This window comes from Pocillopora verrucosa, chromosome 10, assembly GCF_036669915.1.
Source record: "Pocillopora verrucosa isolate sample1 chromosome 10, ASM3666991v2, whole genome shotgun sequence".
NCBI lineage: Eukaryota > Metazoa > Cnidaria > Anthozoa > Scleractinia > Pocilloporidae > Pocillopora > Pocillopora verrucosa.
In genome coordinates, this window is record NC_089321.1 from 7,626,473 (window position 1) to 7,650,859 (window position 24,387).

Here is a 24,387-nt window from a genome sequence, read left to right on the forward strand (position 1 = left end):
ATTAGTACGTATGTTTGCAGATTAAAACAATGCTACAATGTCCTGTGGATCCAAACAGTTATCAGAGCAAGTTGCTCTGCTACTGAGTCGAACAAATAGCGCTATGAACCACTGCATCTGTTTTATTTTCAGTGGAAATTATCGCCAAGGTCTTAACAATCCCCTCGGCTGCTGAGTGAGTTGCCAGGGCTAATAAAGATGCAATGTAACATCATGGCAGCCGCTTTGGAATATGATAAGAATTGTTTGTAAACTGAACTGAAACTAAATTAAATACATCATTATGAAAAGTAAAGAACATCCACACTGAGGGGTTTAGAAACGAATCTGTTGCCGTAAAAACATTTTTTCCTAGGGGTGAACCGTTGATATGCATTAAGGAATCCTGTCAACGTTGCATTAGAAACAACTATGAATAAAATATATTAATCAAGTAGTATCTGATAAAATCTTACAGTCATGTGCATTAGAAAGGGTTTTAATTCCTGTCGGATATGGAATATCATCTTCATTTGGATTATATTATAAATACCATACAGAACACAGGGAGGAAAACAGTTTGGTGAGGAAACATATACTGTGCATCATATATTGCTTGCTTTTGGGAAGCTTTCCATTTGGCCTCGTTTGTTAAAACAGGTGCTCATACTGGTAAAACATTAGCAAACACTTACATAGAGATTCAAAAATAGGACGCGATATGCTGGCGACGTCCTGACGCAATTATCAAATATTTGATTCTCTCGATCGTATATTGTGGGTGGAAAAATATCTGAAAGAGGAAAGCTACAGACAAGAGAATATAAACATTTAATATTCTCTTGCAACTGAGTAAACAATTCTGTTCAAATAGAGTCCGCTTGTTGACGTCTTTCAGATCTCTTTTCTTTATTTCGATTAGTAACAATCAATATATCAAGTTTCCTTGTCTTCCCTCTCCTCAATTTCTTCATGAATCTCGCCTGTCGGAGGCTTACAGTCAGCAAAGACAGGCGGGGAGGCAGGCGCATAAAAGATGGCACTCGGAGGTTTCCTCGGACGTAGTTTCAATAAAGTTTCATTTTGTATTTCTTAATTGAAATGAGAGAAAGGGCTGCCAATGTTCCATGACTCACTTATTTAGTACAAGATTGTTGAGCAATCGTGATTAGTTAATGATATGAAAGAGATCACGGATTCTTTTACACTGCGAGGATTTCTTGTATTCGTAGATGTGAACATGTTCAAATAAAGATAGACGAAACTTAATCGCTTCTTATTACAAGCTTCAGATGACATAGAGCATAATGGGGGACGAATTTTACAAAGTTCTTTTTCCTTTACGCTTTGGCCGTCAGAATCGAAAAAATGTCAGATCTGTGAAATAAAGTCATCTGTGTCGGAAATTCGCTCTCGTGTAATTGTATGAAAATTTCCCAAATGCTTCTGGTGGAAAAAGAAACATAAAAAAAAAGATAAAATAGAATGAATGCCGATATTGACTTAAATTAATAGCTTTGGTCTTTTTATTTTTTCCTTTTTTTTCGAAAATTGAAAGTTCGATGCGATGTCAAGAGAGACGAAACTTAATGGCTTTTTTTATTACAGGCTCCAGGTGGTACCCGGGTTTCATTTTCAAAGTATAACGAGAGGTGACTTAAAATTTGTCTTCTCTTCAAACTTTCGTTTGTCAGGACCAACAAAGGCAGAAACGCCTGAAACGTCAGACTTTGTGAACTTCTCTCGTGAAACTACGGAGATCAGGCTGTGAGTAACAGTGTATCCGATTCTTCTTGCTGTAGGATCGAAGCACGATGTTGTCTGCGTTCCATTTGTGGTTTTGTTGAAGTTTATGCGGTCGTTTATGGCAATGGAAAACAGTAAAGTCAAATATTTCAGTTTACTAGGTTTTTCTCAAAAGAATCTCTTGGTTTCTCTATAATCTTTTAAAATAGTGTGTACTACATCATAGAACATTTTCCTTCACTTATTATAAGCCGCCATCACATTGAGTCAGCTGTCAAACGTAATTCAATAAATAACGCTATTTTAGCTTTTGCTTTCCAGTCATTTGCTAAACATTTATCTCCTTTTTAATTCAGATTACGTCTCGCAGGGAAAGGAAGCCGCCAGCTTTCGTTTTAACTTCCTTTTTCCCCGTTTTCCGTCCCTCAATTACCGGGCTGTTTTCGTGCACAAAAGAAAAAAGATACGCATAACTTGATACATTCCTCGCCTTTTGTTAGCTCATATTAGTTTTTCACGACTTATCCTGGATGGGAAACTGACATCCGTCAATCGTCTGTTACGAAAGTAGTATGCAAATAAGCGATCAAGAAACAACCACAACAATTATCATCATGTGACTGAAATACAAATTTATGATATGTATTGAAAGCGATGTACATACACGTCAAGATGCGGAAACAGAAGAAAATGGAACTTTCTACAAATGTTCCTGAGGCCAATGATATTTCTATTTAAAGTACAATTATTCAAACTACAATTGTAGATACTTTTGCTAATTAAAATGAAGGTTCAGGGTACATCTGTCGATATTAAATTTCCAGAGAAGCTAACGTATGCAATTTAGAACAATAATAATATCTATGCAAATCATCACTGCGTTCACTTTAAAAAAGATAGCGTTCAGAGCTGTTGGCGAACGTGACCGCAACGATGAATGGAACACAGGTACCGAGCTGCTTAAATCCAGTTACTGAGGGAAAGAGAATCGGATTCAACTTTGCTTACAACTTTTATAAAATAAAAAAAATACAAAATAAAGACAGGAAAAAAGTTAATAAGCGAGTAAGGAAAGGAGTTTTTATTATGGGAAAAATCTTTTGGAGCTGTTCCTCATAGAAAACTAGATCCAACTCAGTAAAAGAAGTTTGGCTTAAGGCAGTTAATGAAAGTTAATAAAAGTTATTTGTTAGTAAGCAGCTTTGTTTGTTTATTGAGAATATAGATAGTTCTCTGAAAACTGCTCAAAGTCAAAGATTGGTTAAAAAAGGGAAATATCGTTTGCTCATACGTGATGATTCTGAGACAAGCTGTCAACTGTCATTTAACATCACTAAATTATTCTATTTCGGTATTCGCCATTCTATCATGTGCTTTATTAATGTCTGCCTTTAGATTCAGATCACGCCTTGCGTTGAACGACCTTCCCTAGAAACGACTTGTTTTTCCTCTTTTATATGTAAATACATTTCTCTAAAATAGTTGTTTTCACCATTTACCAATCATACCAAAAGCTTAAAAAAAAGTATAGCATTCAAAATCATTTTTCGTTCTTGACAATCTTATTTCAACTGACTCTATTCCTTACCTAAAAAATAATTTTTGAGCACAGACTGCAAGTCGAAATTAAATGAAAGTAAAATGATATCTAAAGATTCTTAGTTAATCAATTTTTAATGTATACGTAGACAGTCGCCTCTGCTTTATTTAAATAGAGTGTAGGCAGCTTCTCAATTAAGAGCTCTTAGCATAAGACTAAGGACTCCGACGAAATTTATGAATTCATTAGTATTATCAATATATAAGTAAACAATTAGCTATGTCTTCTTTCATAAAGCATAGGTAGGATTCAGAGTCAGACAGAGAACTGTAGGCCGAAGGAGAAACCGATAATCGGATTCCGCATAGGGACTAAGACTTTTTTCTTTGTTGCACGCTCGTGACAAGACGAAAACATCTTTCTTCCAGAAATTTACATGTCGGGAATAACTTTTGGATCCGTACCTGAAAAAGATTGTTTCCCTTAAACGACCAATTCTTGATTGGTTTTGCAGCTCTTTTGAAAGAATACTTCAGTAAAAACTGTGAGAAGGTTTTTCCGTAAGGTAGGAGCACTCTTTTACTGTATTTCGGTTTTTCTCCAATGAATAAAGTATGACGCTTTGCATGGAGGGAGCGAAATAAAACAATTTTAAAGTTTGTCAAAATAATCAGCTGTGTTTTCTTTAAATAGAGGCAGCCTCCAGATAACCACTGACTGAATAAGAACTGATCTCTCAAGAATGTCAGAAAACGTGACTGCAACGATGAATGGAACACAGTCCACGTCGAGCTGCTTCAACCCCACAGCGACAAGAATCGGTGAAACCTTTGCTTACTGCTTGCTCTTTCTTGTTTCGTTGATTGGAAATACCTTCATTGCAATGATTGTCTTTAAGAAAAAAACTCTGAGAAAGCCTATTAATTTCTTGATTGTTAACATGGCCATGTCCGATTTGCTTCTTTCAATTTTCCTTTTTCCTGATCATTTGGTTTTGTTATACACTAACTCCTGGGTGATAGGCGGTCCGCTTGGTCAATTGTTATGTAAGTTCACTATTTATGCACCTAATGTGTCCTTTACTGTATCTGTTCAAAGTCTGGTTTTAATAGCGGTCGATCGATTTGGAGCTGTGATATTTCCCCTCCGTTCCCCGCTGATTAATTCAAAGCGATGCCGATTCTACATTCTCGCCACTTGGATCATCGCTATGGCTATCTGGTGCCCAGACCTGTTCGCCTGGAAAGTTGTCGAGTTTCCAGAGGGGCTGTCGCGTGCGTGCGTGCGTGATTGGAATGACGCATTCGGAGAGTCTTCGTCCTTCAAAAGCTTCTCTTTGGTGATGCAAGTTGTATTTGTTTATGTTCCTTTGGTATTTATCGTCATAGTTTACTCTGCCATTACGTTAAAAATCAAATCCCAGAAAATTCCAGGACAGCAATCAACTCACATAAGAGAAAAACAATTGAAAAGAGAGCGAAAGGTTCTTAAACTGTCCGTTGCCATCGTGTTGGGGTTTGCATTATGCTGGCTGCCCCTAAGTATTGCGTGGTTCATGTTCTTCAACTCAGACCGAACAATAACATCATCTTGTGGCTTCTTTTACTTCTGGTATGTTTCCTTATTTCTAGCTATGTCGAACTGCGCGATCAACCCTTGGATCTGTGTATGTTTTGGTGGAAATTATCGTCAGGGTCTCAAGAATCTTCTAAGTTGCTCTTCTTTTGGTCCTGACGTTGAGCAAAATGCACCGTAGTGCGACCCCGGGACCCTAAGACTTTATTTCACTTAAGGATTAATTTTTTACTGAAGGTTTTTATTTCAGACTACGAAAAAGTCAGCAAGGTAATTAAAGATCTTAAAGTGAAACGTCTTATTGAAAAAGCATAATTTATTTTTTTTGAATTATTGATTAATCAAAAGGAATGGTGTAAATTGTCCGCTTGATGTCTTTTAAGACGTGATATATCAAAATAAGGACTGGTTCTGGTTAAAAATTGATTGTTTTATTGCTGAAAATGGCATATAGAAGTTATCAGAAAGACGTTATAACTCCCTCTATGCAACACTCCAATACTGCAAACACATTTTAAGTATTCTTATCTTCCTTTGTCAGCTCACTTACTATAAAAATGTACATAGATAAACTTATCGATAGAGAAGCTTTCATCAACGGTCAAACCGTTGTTTGAACTTTTGCCCAATGACTGTTTTTGTGAGCTGTATTAATCTGATCACTTAATTTAAGGACTTTATTTAAACGTACTACATTGAAGACAAATGTGATGTTATGCATTGGACAAAAAGAGATGAAATAAAATGTTTATCAGTAGCCGAGTCGAGTTTGCATCATTACCATAATCGTCATGATCATTATTTGAAGTAGTATTCCCTTTCAAGATGACACTGCAGAATGGAAACACGATGGTAAATAAAATAAAGGCAGAAAAAAAAGCATCAATTTTCTTCGCGTGTATAGAACAGGAAATCTATTTTAAAGCTTAATTGCAATTTTTCATTCAATATTAACTCCCTCGAAGCCGTCGAGAACTCCAATTGCCTTAAACTTCCTTTTCATTTTAGAAAGTCGGTTATAAGGTGAATATAAAGGTAAACAAACTTTTCAAAATCGGATCTACTCTCTTAACTTTAGTATTTGCTGCAAATGATTCGCAAAGGAAAAGGATACATGATCCCTTCGAATTCAGTCAATGAGTTGATATAAAAGGCTCACTCCACGGGTTTATTTAGAACCAACATCAGCTCCCAGTTGGCTTGTTAGCTCAGTTGGTAGAGCGCTGCACCGGTATCGCAGAGGTCATGGGTTCAAATCCCGTACAGGCCTGAAATATTTTTCAGGCCTTATTTCCACTACTGCCTAAGTAGTGTACATTACTGCGAGGATCACTTTCATTCACGTCTTTATATTATAGTTCAAATATATGACTTTCATATATTCTTAACCATTTAGAAATAATTTTGAGAGAAAAAATGATAGGAAAAATGACTACTCCATGTGTACGGTGACATAACGGGGGGTACAAGTCCAAGCGACAATTGGCGTCGCCTGCAAAGATGATTTTTGTGAAAATGTTTCCTCCTGTACCAGAGTTTTTTCCAAGTGATAAGTCGTTCGAAATTGAACTCAAACTGGGTTTGTAAATGGACATAAAATCTTTGAACTACACCCAGTGTGTGGCATTGGTGATCTTTGTCACTTGTGCAAAGTGCTGTTTTGTGATTGGTTACTAGCCACAATAGCCATCACTAAAAAACAAAACTAGGTTTAATTCATGTTGTAGACATTCATCAAAACAACAGGTGCAGGCTGCAAACCCAGACAGAGAGTCGACGAGGGAGAAAGAGTCGTGTTGACTTACTAACAAAACGTTCACTTTGATAATGAACCTTAAAAATCAACGAGTAGAGCTGACGAGCTAAATTTAAATGGCAGAGAAAAAGTCTCTCAATCCTCTGCATGTAAAGTGATATCAACTCAAACCCTCATTGACCAAAAAACTTTCTCACTGCTTACAACTGTTACTTTAAGCTCTGCAGTTAGAGGCTACGACTTCAAGAGATTTGCTCTAACCTAAGTCGGGGGTGGTGGCGAGTACAGATTGGTGGAGGCAAGACCAATCTACACCATGAAAGCAATTAGGTGGTTCCTTTCCTTAATCTGAAGGTAAATCGGGCAGAAGCTAAATACATTTGTTTTCACCTAAAAGTCATCATGGTGACTGTTACAACCGTCGAGAGACAATAATTCACGTATTTCCTTAACATACGAAGACGTGTTTCTCAGAACTGTTATAATCACTGATATCGAGTATATTGGTTTTTTCTTATTATTTTTATAATTTAACATTATAATACCAATTATAGAATATTTTTAACCATACCATTCCGGGTAACTATTGACATGTATGATAACGCAGTTTTTTAATCTCGGGAAGTTTTGGAGACAGAGTGCGAATTAAGACTAAAACTAATTAAGGTCTGGAGGTGCTTCATAAAATTAAACAGTTTTAATTTCTATATAGACAATCAGGTCCAGATATATATATGTTATTTGCCGGCTGGGAGGTCCGTATGGTGAAAAACTGTGACCGAGGTCTTGAAAATACTGCCCGAGGCCGTAGGCCGAGGGCAGCATTTTCAAGACCGAGGTCACAGTTTTTCACCATACGGACCGACCCTTAGCCGGTAAATAACATATTTATTGTTTTTAAACTTGACGAAATTCTTTCCGAAAGAACCCGAATGATTTATGGCCGTAAATACGGCAAGATCTTCCATAAACTGAACAATGTTTTGAGTGAGTAAATGGTAGTTAAAACAGAGGTGATGCAAATTTAAGAGAGATGCCTCAGCGAAACATTTTCATTTCCGTAACGATAAAGGTGATTTAAAAGGCTTCCAAACAAACTTTGAAACATTATTTTTACAAGTATCTGTCACAATCTGACACCTGTCAATTAGAGAGCGCGCAAGAAAAAAAAAAGCGTAGGAACATTTGAAAACCAAAAGAACTTAGTTTGGCAAGGACTGTCACGACAAAGTTTCTTCAAAATCAGTTAATGATCTAACGGAAAGTATTATTCACTCTCATCGACCATTCATTCATGTACGAAGATTTACCTCTGTTCATTAAGTAAACGGCGAGGAAAGTAATTGTGAGTAAATTCAATTTTTTTATTTTGAAGTTGTGAGAGTTTGTTCGTTTGTTTGCTGTAATGGCGTGTTTAACTCTGATCTTTCCTGATCTTTCCAAAAACTAAATTCGAACGGCACACTCCAACGAGACACAAGGGAATGTAATGCGACCTTTTCTCAAAAAATTCCTTCAATTTCTGTTGTGCAATTTAAGGTACAAATGTCCAAATTGAACGGAATTGGAAAGACTCACCAGGAGCGTATATTTGTTGTAGAACTTAAATTAAAACTTCGCTCGCTCTTTCACTATGAACAAATTGCTCGAGAAAATTCAGATATTAAATGAATGAAAGTTCCATCGTTCAGTTTAACTGTAACCAAATACCTCACGTTTCAACTTTCTGGGTACTTTTTGTGAACGATTAAAATTAATTGCAGACGGTTTTTAGGCCGCTTGTCAACAAACGTAATGACACTATTGTTTATACAAATTCATTCTGAAACCAATATTTTTCTGTCAACCAAAGTGATTTGAGAGAGAGAAAAGAGAGGATTCATAAGTTATTTATCGGCTTGAGGTAGTGACCGAAGTGTTTGCTTAAAAATACTGCCCAGCCGGAAAACGAGGTATATTTATGAAAAATGACAACGAAAGTTGGGATGTACTCGGCGACTCACGAAAGCGTTACCTTGGCCCGTGGGCAGAGATAGGAAAATACTGACCGGGTAAAGAACCAATCAGATTGCAAGATTCGTTACCGTGCCCTCTAAAAAAACAATAAACAATGTTATTATATATGTAAATAATCAGCTGTGTGTGTGTTTTATGTCAATAGAGCGTAGGTAGTTAATCTTTAAAGTCGCAGAACTGCTGGCTGAAGAAGAAACCTACCTCTTCGTTTTGAGAATGTCGGCAAACATGGCGGTAACGACGATTGGAACACAGTCTATGTCAAGCTGCTTCAACCTCTCAGTAGAAACAGTTGGTTACACTTTTGCTTACTGTCTGCTATTTGCTGTTTTGCTGACTGGAAACGCTTTGATTGGAATTGTTGTGTACAAAACCCGAAGTCTGAGAAATCCCGTCAACTATTTTATTGCAAACATGGCCATATCTGATCTGCTGTTTCCTATTTTCTTGATAACCACCATCAAAAATCTATGTTTCATTTGCTAATGATTGAAAGGCAAATTTTATCCATCTGCTTTTATTTACAAAACATTTGACCGGGCCGTTTTGCGTGGCATGTAACAGACTCCAGAGATTGGTTTCGTTACTCGCTATGTTATCAGTCTACATAAAAAAGAAATAAAAACAAGATTTTTAACATGATCGTGACGTATTTTGATTTGTAACACATGAGTGGTCACAAAGTGCTTTTTATTTGTGACCAATCATATATTAAAAATCAGATGAGGAGGTGGCAAGTCGAGATAGGTCAGGGTAAGAGTATACAGTGCCTCAAAATTGTTTAATCGGTTCCTCACAGTTAGCAAGTAATTGACTCACAGCACAAAGGAAGGCTTGTTCTTCACTTTAGTTCCAGGGCTGGCACCTGAGCTTGAGGTCTCTTTCAGTTTGTCCATTAGATTTGAAAGAAGTTGACCGAATACTTTGCTATTTAAAATAAATTGTAACCTTTACAAATTGGATCCCCATCTGATTCCAAATCCGATGGCTAAGTTCCAATGCTCGATGTCTCTTCACTTTTCCAATATTTGGTGAACCAAATGATAAAAACGAAAAACACAGCTCATTTTGTCTGTGTACATTCTAACTACAATTTCACTTTTTGAGCCCAAGATAGGACACCTACAGCTTTTCCCTACACTGGAAGGCCGGAACATGTCATTAAAAAAACTGTCAATGATATTGTGCTTATTCATGAATACATCACGAATTGTGTGTACTTTTCAGTATCAGAAAGGCCATAAAATGTACATAGTTCCTAACTGACGTAAAAGACACACTGATTATCGAACAGATTCAACAACAGTAATGGCATCCTGTCAAAAACTTTCTTGCAAATAGAAAAAAAATACTGTCAGGACAAAAAATTTTTCAAGTGTGGCGGCTGAAAATAAAAGGGTCCAGAAATCAGCAATTTTAGCCATACAATACCAAACTATTACCTTCCCTTTGTTCAGATTATCGCGAGGAAATAAATGACAGGAAGAGATGGGGGACTGTCTTAGTGTTCGATTCTACGATGTATCGAATTTTCTTTGCTATAATTTGCAGCGAAAGCAATATGAAATACACAGATTTTTGTCGCTCACAACTTTAAGCTCCTCTGTTTGCCTTTTTACAGAGGTCTCCGACTATTACAAGGCTTCCGTACCGGAAGAAAAAGCAGAGAGAACGTGAAGTTGAAAGTCATCAAAAATGTTAAAGAGATTTAGTTTCGAGATCGGATAAAAATTTTCGAGACTCACGATTTTTGAAGGTATCCGATTCACACCATCTGTTATTTTGTCGGGCATAACTCCTGGATCTGCGTCTCTACTTCTCTACTGATATTCTGGCGCTTGCTCATTCAAAATGACCGGCCAAGGAAGTTGAAATGAATCAACATCTTCAAAATCCTCAGAAAAAAGTCAATTCAGACCGAACGACTTCATGTATATACCTAACTGGCAGCTCAAAGAATTTTTAGGGAAATTTGCATGACGGCTTAAACCATTATTTAGAATAATTATGGCTTATTGACCGTTTGATATATATAATTCTAGGTACATATTTTGTAAACCTTTTTATAACATAGCTCGTAAATTTGTCTTCTCAAATTCAATTGCGCGGGCGTACTTCATATTCCTATTGTGCACGCTCATGACGTCAACAAACAAATCCCTCGAGGAAAAAATTTTTCCATCGGGTTGAAAGTGTTATAAAACAATTGGTTCATATGTCAGCTGTGCGTTTATCAAGATATGAAGCACTTGGGAAGTTTGGAGAGCACTCAAGAAGCTAGAGTTCCTCTCGGCTACGCCTCGAGCAACTCTTACACATCTTTTGTGCTCTCCAAACTTTCCGCGTGCTTCATATCTCGATGAACGCACGCTGACGTATGAACCAATCGTTAATTTCTGTAGAGTGCTGTCGTTGAAATTTTCCCAAGAGGAAAAAGGATCAGATAGAAATAAGATCGAATTGATCACACGGAGCTTCTAGCTAATAAAGACAAAACACATCACGTAGCCACAGCTCTTTCATGACCATTGTGTTCGTGAAAACTTAACCCGTCCCCGCCTTGTTAAAGACCCGAAAACATATAATTAAAATCCTCTTTTTTACAATCAAAAGCAAGTTAACGTGTATTTTGAATGAGTATGCCTGAAATGGTTATTAAACGAAAAGATATGAAAATATATTGAGAGTAATGGAAAGAACAACATTCGTTTATTTTTTGACATGAGAAATAAACAGAGATATCAAAGAGGTGGGACATTAGGGTTTGACTGAATTAAGAAAATGGTTGATCGAGAACTGAAAGAAGTTTTGCGCTTTTTAAACTTCATCAATTCCTTCCTTAGCACAAGACGCAAGCATCTTTCTTCCAGAAATCTTTATGTTAAGAATAACTTTTGGATCCGTACCTGAAAAAGATTTTTTCCTTCAAATAACTAATTGTTGATTGGTTTTACAGAGTGGATGAAGCTTTCTTGAAAGAATAGTTCGGCTAAAACTGTGAGGTTTTTTCATAAGGTAAGTGCACTCTTTTACTGTTTTTCGATTTTTTCCAATGAATACAGTATGACGGTTCGCATGGAGGGAGCGAAATAACACAATTTTAAAGTTTGTCTAAATAATCCGCTGTGTTTTCTTTAAAAAGAGTAGAGGCAGCCTCCAGTTAACCACTGACTGAATAAGAACAGATCTCTCAAGAATGTCAGAAAACGTGAGTGCAACGATGAATGGAACACAGTCCATGTCGAGCTGCTTCAACCCCACGGCGAGAAGAATCGGTGAAACCTTTGCTTACTGCTTGCTATTTCTTGTTTCGGTGGTTGGAAATACCTTCATCGCAATTATTGTCTTCAAGACAAAAACTCTAAGAAAGCCTATTAATTTCTTGATTGTTAACATGGCCATGTCCGATATGCTTGTTCCGATTTTCCTTTTTCCTCGTGAATTGGTTTTGACATACACTCGCTCCTGGCTGATAGGCGGTCCGCTTGGTCAAGTGTTATGTAAGCTGAGTATCTATGCATCTAATCTGTCCTTTATTGTGTCTATTCAAAGCCTGGTTTTAATAGCGGTCGATCGATTTGGAGCTGTGATGTTTCCCCTTTGTTCCCCGCTGATTAATTTAAAGCGATGCCGGGTCTTCATTCTCGCCACCTGGTTCATCGCTATGGCTATCTTTTGCCCAAAGCTGTTCGCCTCGAAAGTTGTCGAGTCTCCAGAGGGGCTGGCGTGTGTGGCTGATTGGGAGGACGCATTAGGAGAGTCGTCGTCCTACAAAAACTTCGTTTTGGTGATGCAAGTTGTAATTTTTTATGTCCCTTTGGTTTTGATCACAATACTTTACTCTGCCATTACGTTAAAAATCAAATCCCAGAAGATTCCAAGAGAGCAATCAACTAACACAAGAGAAAAACGCTTGAAAAGAAAGCGAAATGTTCTTAAACTGTCCGTCGCCATTGTGTTGGGGTTTGCATTGTGCTGGCTGCCCCTAAGTATTGTTTGGTTCATGTTCTTCAACTCAGACCGAACAATAACATCATCTTGTGGCTTCTATTACTTCTGGTCTGTTTCCTTATTTCTAGCCAAGTCGAATTGTGCGATAAACCCTTGGACCTGTATATGCTTTGGTGGACATTATAGTCGAGGTCTCAAGAATATTCTCAGTTGCTCTTCTTTTGGTTCTGACGTTGATCGAGATGCACCGTAGTGTGACCCCCAGGACTCTAAAACTTTACTTCACCTAAGGAATAATTTTTTACTGAGTGTTTTAATTTCAGATTACGATAAAGTCAGCAAGGTAATTAAAGATTCGAAAGTTACATTTTTTTAAATCATTAATTAACGAAAAATAAATAAACTTATCAATAGAGAAGCTTTGTTCAAAGGTCAAACCGTTGTTTGAACTTTTGCACAACGAATGTTTTTGTGAGCTATATTAATCTGATCACCTAATTTAAGGACTTTATTTGAAATTTAGGAGTCTTTTGACCGAAACGTTACACATTAGGAGACACATATGATGTAGTGGACAAAAGACATCTAAAATGTTTATCAGTAGCTGAGTCGAGTTTGTATCATTACCATAATTGTCATGATATGAAATAGTATTCCCTTTCAAGATGACAATGCAGAATGGAAACACAATGTTAAATAAAATAAAGAAGCATCACTTTTCTTCTCGTCTGTGAAACAGGAAATCTATTTATTACTTGAAATTTTTTGATCCAATATTAACTGCCTCAAAGCCATCGAGAACTCCAGTTGCCTTAAACTTTCTTTTAATATCAGAAAGTCTTTTCTCAGGTGAATATCATGGTGAACAAACTTTTCAAAATCGGATCTACTCTCTTAACTTTAGGATTGGTTGCAAATGATTCGCAAAGTAATAGGATATTATACGACCGAGAAATACAGATTTGAAATAATTAATGCTGTCACTGATGAACCAAAGGGCACAATCTTGTCAGTTATTAGCTTGGTGATCCCCGCAGGCTAACGTTCAGTTGGACCGAACGATCTCCTGTTTCTTCCTGGTGAGCCGGCCACCTCAGGGGAAACTCAAAGAGACCTTTGACTTCTTCTCGTGTAAATCACTGGGAGATTGCGTTATACTCATCTTTCTTTAAGTTTGTAAAGATATCCGGGAGAAAGGTATGTAAAATAATGGTGATGAAATTGCTGTTCTTTTTCCTGAAGGACATGAAGCAATCCAGAGTTTCGGAGACGACGAGTTGTGATTTGCGTGTGGATAATGAGTTGTTTGAAAGGTGGATATTATGATTTCATTAAATCTTTTATTTCGGACTTTTTTATGATTTTTCAACAAGAGTGCTGCAACCTTTAAAAATGGCATTTTTGTGCATCCCCCTTGAGAGCCTAACTGCATGCAAAATTTGAAGGAGGGTTGAAAATTTGCATTTCCCAAGATGTTTGATTCTTACTGAGACTTGTTCTTGATTTCTATGTAGATAATCAGGTCTGAATATGATTTTATTATACAATTATGTAAATAATCCGCTGTACGCGTGTTTTATGTCAATAGAGTATAGGTAGGTAATCTTCTGAGTCGCAAAACTGCCGGCTGAAGAAGATACTTATCTCTTTGTTGTGAGAATGTCAGCAAACGTGGCGGCAACTGGAATACAATCTATGGCGAGTTGCTCCAACCTCTCAGTAGAAAGAATTAGTTACACTTCTGCTTACTGTCTGGTATTTGCTGTTTCGCTGACTGGAAACGCCTTGATTGGAATTGTTGTGTACAAAACCCGAGGTCTGAGAAATCCCGTCAACTATTTTATTGCAAACATGGCCATATCTGATCTGCTGTTTCCTATTTTCCTGATCCCTCAGGTTTTAGTTCAGTTGAATACTAATACCTGGCTGATCGATGGTCCTCTTGGCCAAGCATTATGTAAGCTGTCTGGTTATTTAGTTGATGCGTCAAGTGCTGTGTCCATTCAGAGTCTCGTTACAATAGCAGTAGATCGATTTGGAGCTGTGGTATTTCCCCTTAGTTCCCCACTGATTAGTTCAAAGCGCTGTCGGTTCTTCATTCTCGCCACTCGGATCATCGCTATGGTTGTCTTCTGCCCATCCCTGTTTACTTGGAAAGTTGTGGAGCATCCAGAGGGGCTGGCGTGTGTGAGGCGGTGGAAAGCGGCAGTTGGAGAGTCTTCACTTAAAAAAACCTTTTCTGCCGCGATGACTATTATATATCTGTATTTTCCTTTGGTTTTTATTGGCATTCTGTACCTTATTATTGCTTTAAAAATAAAAACCAAAAGGATTATAGGCTTGCAATCGGTCAACGTTAGAGAACAACGTTAAAGAGAGAAAGAAATGTTCTGAAGATGTGCATTGCAATTGTATTGGTGTTCGCAGTATGTTGGGTGCCATTCAGCATTTGGTGGCTGTTGTTCCTCTATTCTTCAGTCAGATCAATATCATCGTGTGGCTTTCAATTCTTTGGGGTTATTGCCGTATTTGTGGAAACTATCGTCAAGGTCTTAAAAATCTCTTCAGTTGCTTCTCTGTTGGTCAAACGCTTAATCAAATTACACCTTGGTTTGATTCCCAAGCTATTTTCTTAAATTATTCACGCCCACAAAGGGATTAATTTCTTGATAAACTCCATCAAAAATCTATTTTTGATTTGCTAATGATTGTAAGGTAAATATTATCATCTGTTTTTATTTATAAAAAATTTGACCGGGCCGTTTGCATGGCATGTAACAGACTTCAGAGATTGGTTTCGTCACTCGTTATGTTATCAGTCGAAATAAAAAAGAGGTACAATAAATAAAAAAAATTTAGTGAAATCCACAAGACCATATCACTGTTTTGTCTGATGAATAGAAGTACACCAACCACCAGATACTGAGTGGCAGCCAGCCCATTGTAAATGCTGACACGATAGCAATAGAGATCTTCAGGATGATTTTCTCTCTCTTTATACGTTGTCCTCTTCTGCTGACTGATTGTTCGCCCGCAGTTTTCTGAGATTTGATTGTTATAGCGATGGTTAGGTAAAGTATGGTGATCAAAACTAATGGGACATAAAAGACAACGGCGATCATCGCCACAGTATAGTGTTTGAAGTAGGGAGACCACAATGGCGTACATACCAGACCGTCTGGATACTCCAAAACTTTAAAGAAGAACAAAACGGGGCACCTGACAACCATGGCAATGACCCAAGTGGCGAGAATGAAGAACCGGCACTGGTTTGAACTGATCAGTGGGGAACGGAGGGGAAAAACCACAGTTCCAAATCGATCGACTGCGATAAGAACCAGCATCTGAGATGAAACAAGAATGGAGACTTCTATTGAGAAGGAGGCAAGCTTACACAATGCTTGGCCGAGAGGACCGCTGACCAACCAGGAGCTGCTGATGAACAATAAAGCTACGTCACGAGGAAGCATGGAAATCGGATACACCAGATCTGACATGGCCATGTTTACAATAAAAAAGTTGACTGGCTTTTTCAAGGATTTCTTCTTGTAAACAATTTTTCCAATAACGATGTTTCCAACTAATGAAACTAGAAATACCGGAAAAAATGCAGCACTGTGAGCGATTCTTAGTACTTCGTAATCAAAGTAGGACAATACAGTCTGTGTTCCATTTATCATTACAGTCTCATCTACCGACATTCTTGGAACTGAGATACCAGTTCTTCTTCAGAGCAGTTTTCAGGAGGCTATCTATATTCTCAATAAAGAAAACAAAGCTGATTACTAACAAATAACATTTAACATGAGAGTTATTGTTACCACCTTCATAAAAATACTTAGTAGTAAGACGATCAGTGGTGAAATCAGTTTTAGAGAATTATAAATTGATATACAAAAGAAAGAAACGAATCCTTGTGTCCAAAGACATGCACTTATAACAGTTGCTTAGCACGGTTTCTAAAAGGAGTCAACCGAAAACATTTCATTCAGTCTCTGAAAAGTATCATGAGTTATTCATTGCCCAAAACCGTGTATAAAGTAGTAGAAAAACAGCTTCCCATACCTTATCTTTGTAGCGTGACTGAATCTCTTATGAGTTTTGGCGAAGGTTCGTTCAAAAGATAAATCCACTAAGTACAACAATGAACGACCGCACGTTTGGAGGAAACTGATGATATTTTTCTCGAGACGTAGATCCAGGAGTTATGCCCTACAAAATGACAGACGATGTGAATCGGACACCTCCCAAAATCGAGAGTCTCAAAACCTTTTATCCGATCTCGAAACTGAATCTCGTTAATATTTGTGATGACTTTCAAAATCTCGGTCACTCTGCTTTTATTTACTAAAAGTTTGAGTTCAGAGCCAAAGATTGGTTAAAAAAGGGGAAATTATCGTTTGCCTGAAACAAGTTCAGGGATACAGTTTATCAAAACCGATATTTATTCGTTTTCACTCTCTCGTCCTTTTGTTCTTCCTTGTTTCACCACGGGGACTGAAATTTTTCGCTCGACGATGTTTACATTTTGAATCGCTAGCCTCGCCGAAGCACAGAAACTTGATGAGTGTATGCAGTCGATTCTATTAAAGCAACAGAGATATCATATTTGCTGTAATCCTCCAAAATATCTTGAGTAAAATTAGAAGAGAAGGCTAATCTTGTTCACGGCTTGTGCGAATTTTTGTCGTTTAAAAGTGCAAAAAGCTGAAAGCAGACGGAAAAACGTTGCATAGTCGCCTTTTGCAATACTATTTGCCGTTAACGTCACGCTTAAACTTCTCTGTTTTAGAACAACTTCCTTTCTCATAGAAAGCTCAAAGAATTTTCAAGGAAATTTGCATGACGGCTTAAAACTCTTCAATATTTAAATACATTTCTCTAAAATTGTTGTTTTCACCATTTACCAATCATACCAAAAGGTTAGAAAAAATTATAGAATTCAAAATCTTTTTTTGAGTACAGACTATAAGTCGAAATTAACTGAAAGTAAAATGATATCTGAAGATACTTAGTTAATCAATTTTTAATGTATACGTAGACAGTCGTCTCTGCTTTATTTAAATAGGGTTTAGGCAGCCTTTCAATTAAGAACTCTTGGCATACGACTAAGGACTCTGACGAAATTTATGAATTCATTAATATTATCAGTATATATGTAAACAATCACCTGTGTTTTCTTTCATAAAGCATAGGTAGGATTCAGAGTCAGACAGAGAACTGTTGGCCGAAGAAGAAACCGATAAAATGATGCCGCAAAGGGACTAAGACTTTTTTCTTTGTCGCACGCTCGTGACAAGACGAAAACATCTTTCTTCCAGAAATTTATATGTCGAGAATAACTTTTGGATCCGTACCTGAATAAGATTGTTTCCCCCAAACGACCAAACGTTGATTGGTTTTACAGAGTGGATGCAGCTATTTTGAAAGAGTAGCTCGGTAAAAACTGTGAGTCAGCTTTGTTTTCTTTACTGAGGATATAGGTAGCTTCCTGAGGACTGCTCTGAAGAAGAACTAGTATTTCAGCTCCAAGAATGACGGTGAATGAGACTGCTGTGGTAAATGAAACACAGAGCGTGTCGTCCTGCTTTGATTACGAAGTACTAAGGATCGCTTACATCGCTGCATTTTTTCCGATATCTCTAATTTCACTGGTTGGAAACATCTTTATTGGAATAATTGTCTACAAGACGAAATCCCTGAAAAAGCCAGTCAACTATTTTATTGCAAACATGGCCATGTCAGATCTGGTGTATCCGATTTCCATGCTTCCTCGTGATATAGCTTCATTATTCATCAGCGACTCCTGGTTGGTCAGCGGTCCTCTCGGGCAGGCATTGTGTAAGGTTGCCTCCTTCTCAATAGAAGTCTCCACTGTTGTTTCATCTCAGAGTCTGGTTCTTATCGCAGTCGATCGATTCGGAACTGTAGTTTTTCCCCTCCGTTCCCCACTGATCAGTTTAAACAAGTGCCGCTTCTTCATTCTCGCCACTTGGATCATTGCCATGGTTGTTAGGTGCCCGATTCTGTTCTTCTTTGAGGTTTTAGAGTATCCAGACGGGCTGGAATGTACGCCGCTGTGGTCTCCGTACCTCAAACACTATACTGTGGCAATGATCGCCGTCGTCTTTTATGTCCCATTAATATTGATCACCATACTTTACCTTACCATCGCTTTAACAATCAAATCTCAGAAAACTGCGGGCGAACAATCAGTCAGCGGGAGAGAACAACGTTTAAAGAGAGCGAAAATCGTTGGGAAGACCTCTATTGCTATCGTGTCAGCATTTTCAATGGGCTGGCTGCCACTCAGTATCTGGTGGTTGGTGTACTTCTATTCATCAGACAAAACAGTGATATGGTCTTGTGGATTTCATTATTTCACGCAGATTGTCCGATTTTTGATGTACTCATACTGTGCTGTAAACCCCTGTATCTGTTTTATATTCATTGAACATTACCGCCAGGGTCTTAAAAATTTCCTCAGTTGTTTCTCTACGGCGCCCAGGGCGCCATAATCAAGTTGCACCGCCGTAGCTTAAGCTCCGCACTATAACAGTACAATAGTCGAACTTGTATTCAGCGCTCACAATATAAGTTGACCGCTTAATTCAAGTTCGGTTGTACTTCTTCGGAGAGTCAGTAAACGGAGTACTTTCAACAGGGAAGTTTGGTGTTATAAATAAATTAACAAGTTAGTGAAATGAACTCCACGAAAAGATGTACAAGACTTAAGGCAAGAAGCGTATTTCTCTCTTAATGGATTTCAATATAAACTAACTAATTAAAGCTTAATTTCGTTGCTTTGTCTGTTCAGTTCTTATATTAAAAGTTTGGGCTCAGAGCCAAAGAACTAACTAATTAAAGCTTAATTTCGTTGCTTTGTCTGTTCAGTTCTTATATTAAAAGTTTGGGCTCAGAGCCAAAGATTGGTTAAAAAAACTGAGGGAAATTAACGTTTGCCTAAAACAACTTCAGCGATAAGGTTCATCGAAACCGATATTTATTCTTTTTTACTCTTTCGTCCTTTTGTTCTTCTTTGATAGTCATATTACTTGTACTTTGGTTTTACCGCGGGGACTGAATTTTGTTGCTCAGCGATGTTTACATTTTGAATAGATGGCCTCGCCGAAGCACAGAAGGTTAATGAGCGTATGCGGTCGTTTAAGTCGGTTTAAGCAACGGAAATTTGATCTTTGCTCGAATACAGAAACAAGGTTAAAGGAAAAATTTACATCGTAAGCCATATGAATTCTGTCATGTAAATTTGTTAAATTATTATAAGTTCTCCTGGTGACTTATGAAACCATACCTTTTTTCTCGCATATAGGAAATCGGCTTTGTCCCGGCTGTTTCCTTCCCTTTTATTACAACTTCGTGACGGTTTTCTTTAAAACTCCAACCATTCTACTGAGCAACAAGACTAATGAGTAAGCTCAGGCTGGATTAAACTTTCAATGGCAACATAATTGAAAATAAATTCTGAATTGAAAAGAGCATTGTAGATCTTTTCGCTACCAGCTGTCAACCGTTATTCCATATCAGTAAACATCTACGGCTGGGCTATTTCTGGAGCCATTGGAACAATATTGATAATTTTAAAAACTCATATAAGATGGGCTCCTGCTCATAAACTTGAGAAATTGTCCCTTTTGCCGACAATATTTGAAAAAGCATATCAATTGCCTAATTTCGGACAACGGCTGATTCCAGTTATACTTTTCTTATTTAGAGGTCTCAGGTGAAGACTGTCAATTTTCTAAAATTTTCCTAGGTATGTTCATTAGTTAAACATGTGAAAGTTTGATTGATCTATACAAGATGGATAGGTTGTGTTTTGATCCAGCATAGTTTAAGTACCCACCGCAGGGCTTTTGGCGGAAGAAAAACCTGATCTCTTGGCATCGAAAAAATGTGGCCAAACGTGACCGAAATGATGAATGGAACACAGTCCATGTCGAGCTGCTTCAACCTCACAGCAAAAAGAATTGGTGAAACGTTAGCCTGCTGTCTGCTGTTTATTGTGTCGCTGGCTGCGAATACCTTCATCAGAATAATTGTCTATAGGACGAAAACTCTGAGAACACCAGTCAACATTTTGGTTGTAAACATGGCAATCTCCGATCTGTTGTTTCCGATTTTCCACTTTCCTAAAATTTCTGTAAAGATAAACACAGCTGGCCATTGGCTGGTCAGCGGTCCCTTGGCCAAGCGATGAGTAAACTGAGTTCCTTTGCTACAGATGTCTCAACTCTAGTGTCAGTTCGGAGCTTGTTGTTGATCGCAGTGGATCGATTTGGGACTGTAGTATTCCCTCTCTGTTTCCGTGGATCATCACCATGGCTACATTCATCCCGTATCTGCTCGCGTTCAAACTAGTCGAATATCATCATGAGTACAAGTGTGTGCAGCTATGGATGCGTGTTTTAGACGATTCCTCGTTGATGACAAAATACTTTATGGCACTTTTTATTGCATTTTTTTATATTCCCTTCGTTCTGATGTTTATTCTATATCTTGCGATTTTTTTGTAACTGAAGTCCCAGAGAGGACAAGGCGAACACTCAATGAACGCTCAAATTCAGCGCTGAAGCTTTCCATTGCTATTGTGTTAGGGTTCGCTGTAGCTGGATTCCATTCAGTATTTTTACATTAGTACGTTTGTTTGCAGATAAAATCAATACTACAATGTCTTGTGGAATCAAACAGTTATTTGAGCAAGTTGCTCCGCTACTGAGTCGAACAAACAGCGCTATGAACCCCTGTATCTGCTTTATTTTCAGTGAACATTATCGCCAAGGTCTTAAGAATCTCCTCGGCTGCTTCCAAGTTGCCAGGGCTAATAAAGATGCAATGTAACATAGCAGCCGCTTTGGAATATAATAAGAATTGTTTGTAAACTGAACTGAAACTAAATTAAAAACATCGTTATAAGAAGTAAAGAACATCCACACTAAGGGGTTTAGAAACGAATCTGTTGCCGAAAAAACATTTTTTCCTAGGGGTGAACCGTTGATATGCATTAAGGAATCCTGTCAACGTTGCATTAGAAACAACTATGAATAAAATATATTAGTCAAGTAGTATCTGATAAAATCTTACAGTCATGCGCATTAGAAAGGGTTTTAATTCCTGTCGGATATAGAATATCATCTTCATTTGGATTATATTATAAATACCATACAGAACACAGGGAGAAACTTGCTACTGATTAAACAATTCTGTTCAAAAAGAGTCCGCTTGTTGACGTCCGTCAGATCTTGTTTCTTTATTTCGAATAGTAACATTCAGTAAATAAAGTTTCCTTGTCTTCCCTCCCCCTCAATTTCTTCATGAATCTCGCCTGTCGGAGGCTTACAGTCAGCAAAGACAGGCGAGGAGGCAGGCGCATAAAAGATGGCACGCAGAGGTTTCCTTGGACGTAGTTTCGTTTTATATTTCTTAATTTGAATAAGAGAAAGGGCTGCCAATGACTCACTTATTTAGTACAAAGTTGTCGAGAAATCATGACTAGTTAATGATATGAAAGAGATCACGGATTCTTTTACACTTTACCCCCCTATAATTCTGATTAAGATTTCATATATAATATAAACATATTCAAATTAAATAAAGACAGACGAAAAGATATGAACATGTTCAAATAAAGACAGACAGAACTTAGGCCTAGTTCAAACGTCGATCTTTACATGTAACGAACCTAACGTTTCTATTAAGTACATGTAAAGATCGACGTTTGAATCAATTAGGATCGGCAGATTTGTATAGACGTTTAAATCAACTGCCGCTCTTAATTATTCGAGTCGACCCAAATTGCAATTAGGTTCGGTACATGTAAAGATCGACGTTTGAACTAGGCCTTAATCACTTCTTACTACAGGCTTCAGATAACACCCAGTTTTCATGTAGCATAATGGGGGACGAATTTTAAAAATGTCTTTTTCCTTTACACTTTGGCCGTCAGAATCGAGAAAATGTCAGATATGTGAAATAAAGTCATCTGTGTCGGAAATTCGCTCTCGTGTAATTGTATGAAAATTTCCCAAATGATTCTGATGGAAAAAGTAATATTATCTATTCATCAGACAACACAGTGATATGGTCTTGTGGATTTTAATATTTCACGGAGATTGTCCGATTTTTGATGTACTCATACTGTGCTGTAAACCCCTGCATTTCTTTTATTTCCATTGGACATTACCGCCAGGGTCCTAAAAATCCCTTCATTTGCTTCTCCATAGCGCCAAGGGCTAATCAGGTTGCGCCGCCGTAGCTAGGCCTCGCACTATAAAATGCTCATCAGTCGCAATCAAGGATAAATTTCGTACTGACTGTTTTAATCAAAACTTAAGGAAAGTCAACTTTACAGTAAAAAATTTCTTTTTAGTAAAAGTTCTTAGTTGAATAACGAAGGTGAACTTTGTCGATTGTCAGTTTGATGTTTTTAAAAACTATGATGATAAAGACGTTCATTGGTCCCTCTTGAAACTGATCGCTCATTTGCATTCAGCGGCATGTCAAAAAATCAGAAGAAGATAAGAAGCCAGGTATAAAAGCTTAATTTTTTATAACGGAAAATCTTGTTAAACTCAAGAAACTTTATGGAAGTTTTGGTCACGAAAATAAATTAACAAGTTAGTGAAATTAACTCCCCGAAAAGATGTACAAGATATAAAGCAAGAAGCGTATTCCTGTCTGAATGGACTTCAATATAAACTAAATAATTCAAGCAAAATTACGCTGCTTTGTCTGTTCATGCAGTTTTTCTTATTTTAAAAGTTGGGTTCAGAGCCAAAGGTTGGTTAAAAGAAGGGAAATTATCGTTTGCCTAAAACAACCTCAGGGATGCGGTTCATCGAGGCCGACATTTATTCTTTTTTATACTCTTTCGTCTTTTTGTTCTTCTTTGATAGTCATATCACCTGTACTTTGGTTTTACCGCGGAGACTGAAATTTGCCACTCGGCGATGTTTACATTTTGACTAGATGGACTCGCCGAGGCACATATGGTTGATGAGCTTATGCAGTCGTTTAAGTCAACTATTTATCTCCATTTGCTATTATGCTTTTTAAATCGAAAGAAAGAAAATGCAAAATTTTTACAGAGCGGCTTTACGATACAAATGGCCGGAATACTTTGATCAAAAAGCTGTCACCGTTAAAAGAATTTCGAAATTTGTTAAATAGAAAGTGAGCTGACAGTTGGAAATTCTCAAAAAGGAATGTTTACACGAAAAGTAGTCTCGCAATATGCAAAGGTGTTTGAAGATAAAGACCGCTTAATTAAGTTACTATGACAGAGATAATTTACCGTAAGGTTGTTTTGTAGCTATTGTTTTTGTAGTTAAATAGGGCGAATGATAGGTTTATTATTATCTAAAAAGTCATTTCAAAACAGTCACAACATGAGTCAAGAAGAACATGGAACTTCAATTTCTAAGATTGATCTTTTCCAGCACTAGTCATTTCAGTTGGCGCTAAACTTAAATCATCCGCTCAGCTGAAGGGAAGTTTCGTGAACAAAGTGCCATCAAGCAAAAGCTTATCGGATTCAAATTGCTAACTCGGGTTGAGCCCTGTGCATAAAAATTATGTGTCAATACCGACATATTTCTATGTCTATCAAAAGACAGTTATTAAGTGGCGTTTTCAATGCAAACATCCATAGGGGGGTCTTTTTCCATTGACGTGCTCTGTTCACAAACTTCTTACAACCAAATGACCACTGAGAAAAATAAAAATTACTGAAACCATCAATTCGTACCACGAAAGGTCTTAATATGTGAACTGGAATCGGGAAACTACTCCACATGTTGTATTTCAA

The 24,387-nt window shown here is 37.5% G+C and overlaps 5 protein-coding genes and 1 pseudogene across 5 annotated transcripts; 5 read left to right on the plus strand and 1 right to left on the minus strand.

Moving 5' to 3' along the window:
- The first annotated feature begins 3,574 nt into the window (after positions 1-3,574).
- Positions 3,575-5,172, plus strand: LOC131791742 (substance-K receptor-like). The gene is made up of 2 exons (XM_066173670.1): positions 3,575-3,830; positions 3,959-5,172. Exon 2 carries the CDS (start codon positions 4,008-4,010, stop codon positions 5,019-5,021), a length of 1,014 nt encoding a protein of 337 aa, XP_066029767.1. The 5' UTR covers positions 3,575-3,830; positions 3,959-4,007; the 3' UTR covers positions 5,022-5,172.
- A 6,636-nt stretch (positions 5,173-11,808) lies between these two features.
- On the plus strand, positions 11,809-12,816 carry LOC131798687 (substance-K receptor-like). Its single transcript, XM_059116363.2, has one exon. It carries the CDS (start codon positions 11,809-11,811, stop codon positions 12,814-12,816), a length of 1,008 nt encoding a protein of 335 aa, XP_058972346.2.
- A 1,406-nt stretch (positions 12,817-14,222) lies between these two features.
- Positions 14,223-14,936, plus strand: LOC131798689 (neuropeptide FF receptor 1-like). Its single transcript, XM_059116364.2, has one exon. It carries the CDS (start codon positions 14,223-14,225, stop codon positions 14,934-14,936), a length of 714 nt encoding a protein of 237 aa, XP_058972347.2.
- A 482-nt stretch (positions 14,937-15,418) lies between these two features.
- On the minus strand, positions 15,419-16,264 carry LOC136283644 (RYamide receptor-like). The gene has a single exon (XM_066172833.1). It carries the CDS (start codon positions 16,262-16,264, stop codon positions 15,419-15,421), a length of 846 nt encoding a protein of 281 aa, XP_066028930.1.
- A 1,833-nt stretch (positions 16,265-18,097) lies between these two features.
- Positions 18,098-19,081, plus strand: LOC131798691 (RYamide receptor-like). Its single transcript, XM_059116366.2, has one exon. It carries the CDS (start codon positions 18,098-18,100, stop codon positions 19,079-19,081), a length of 984 nt encoding a protein of 327 aa, XP_058972349.2.
- A 1,394-nt stretch (positions 19,082-20,475) lies between these two features.
- Positions 20,476-21,422, plus strand: LOC131798695 (QRFP-like peptide receptor; annotated as a pseudogene).
- Positions 21,423-24,387: the final 2,965 nt, after the last annotated feature.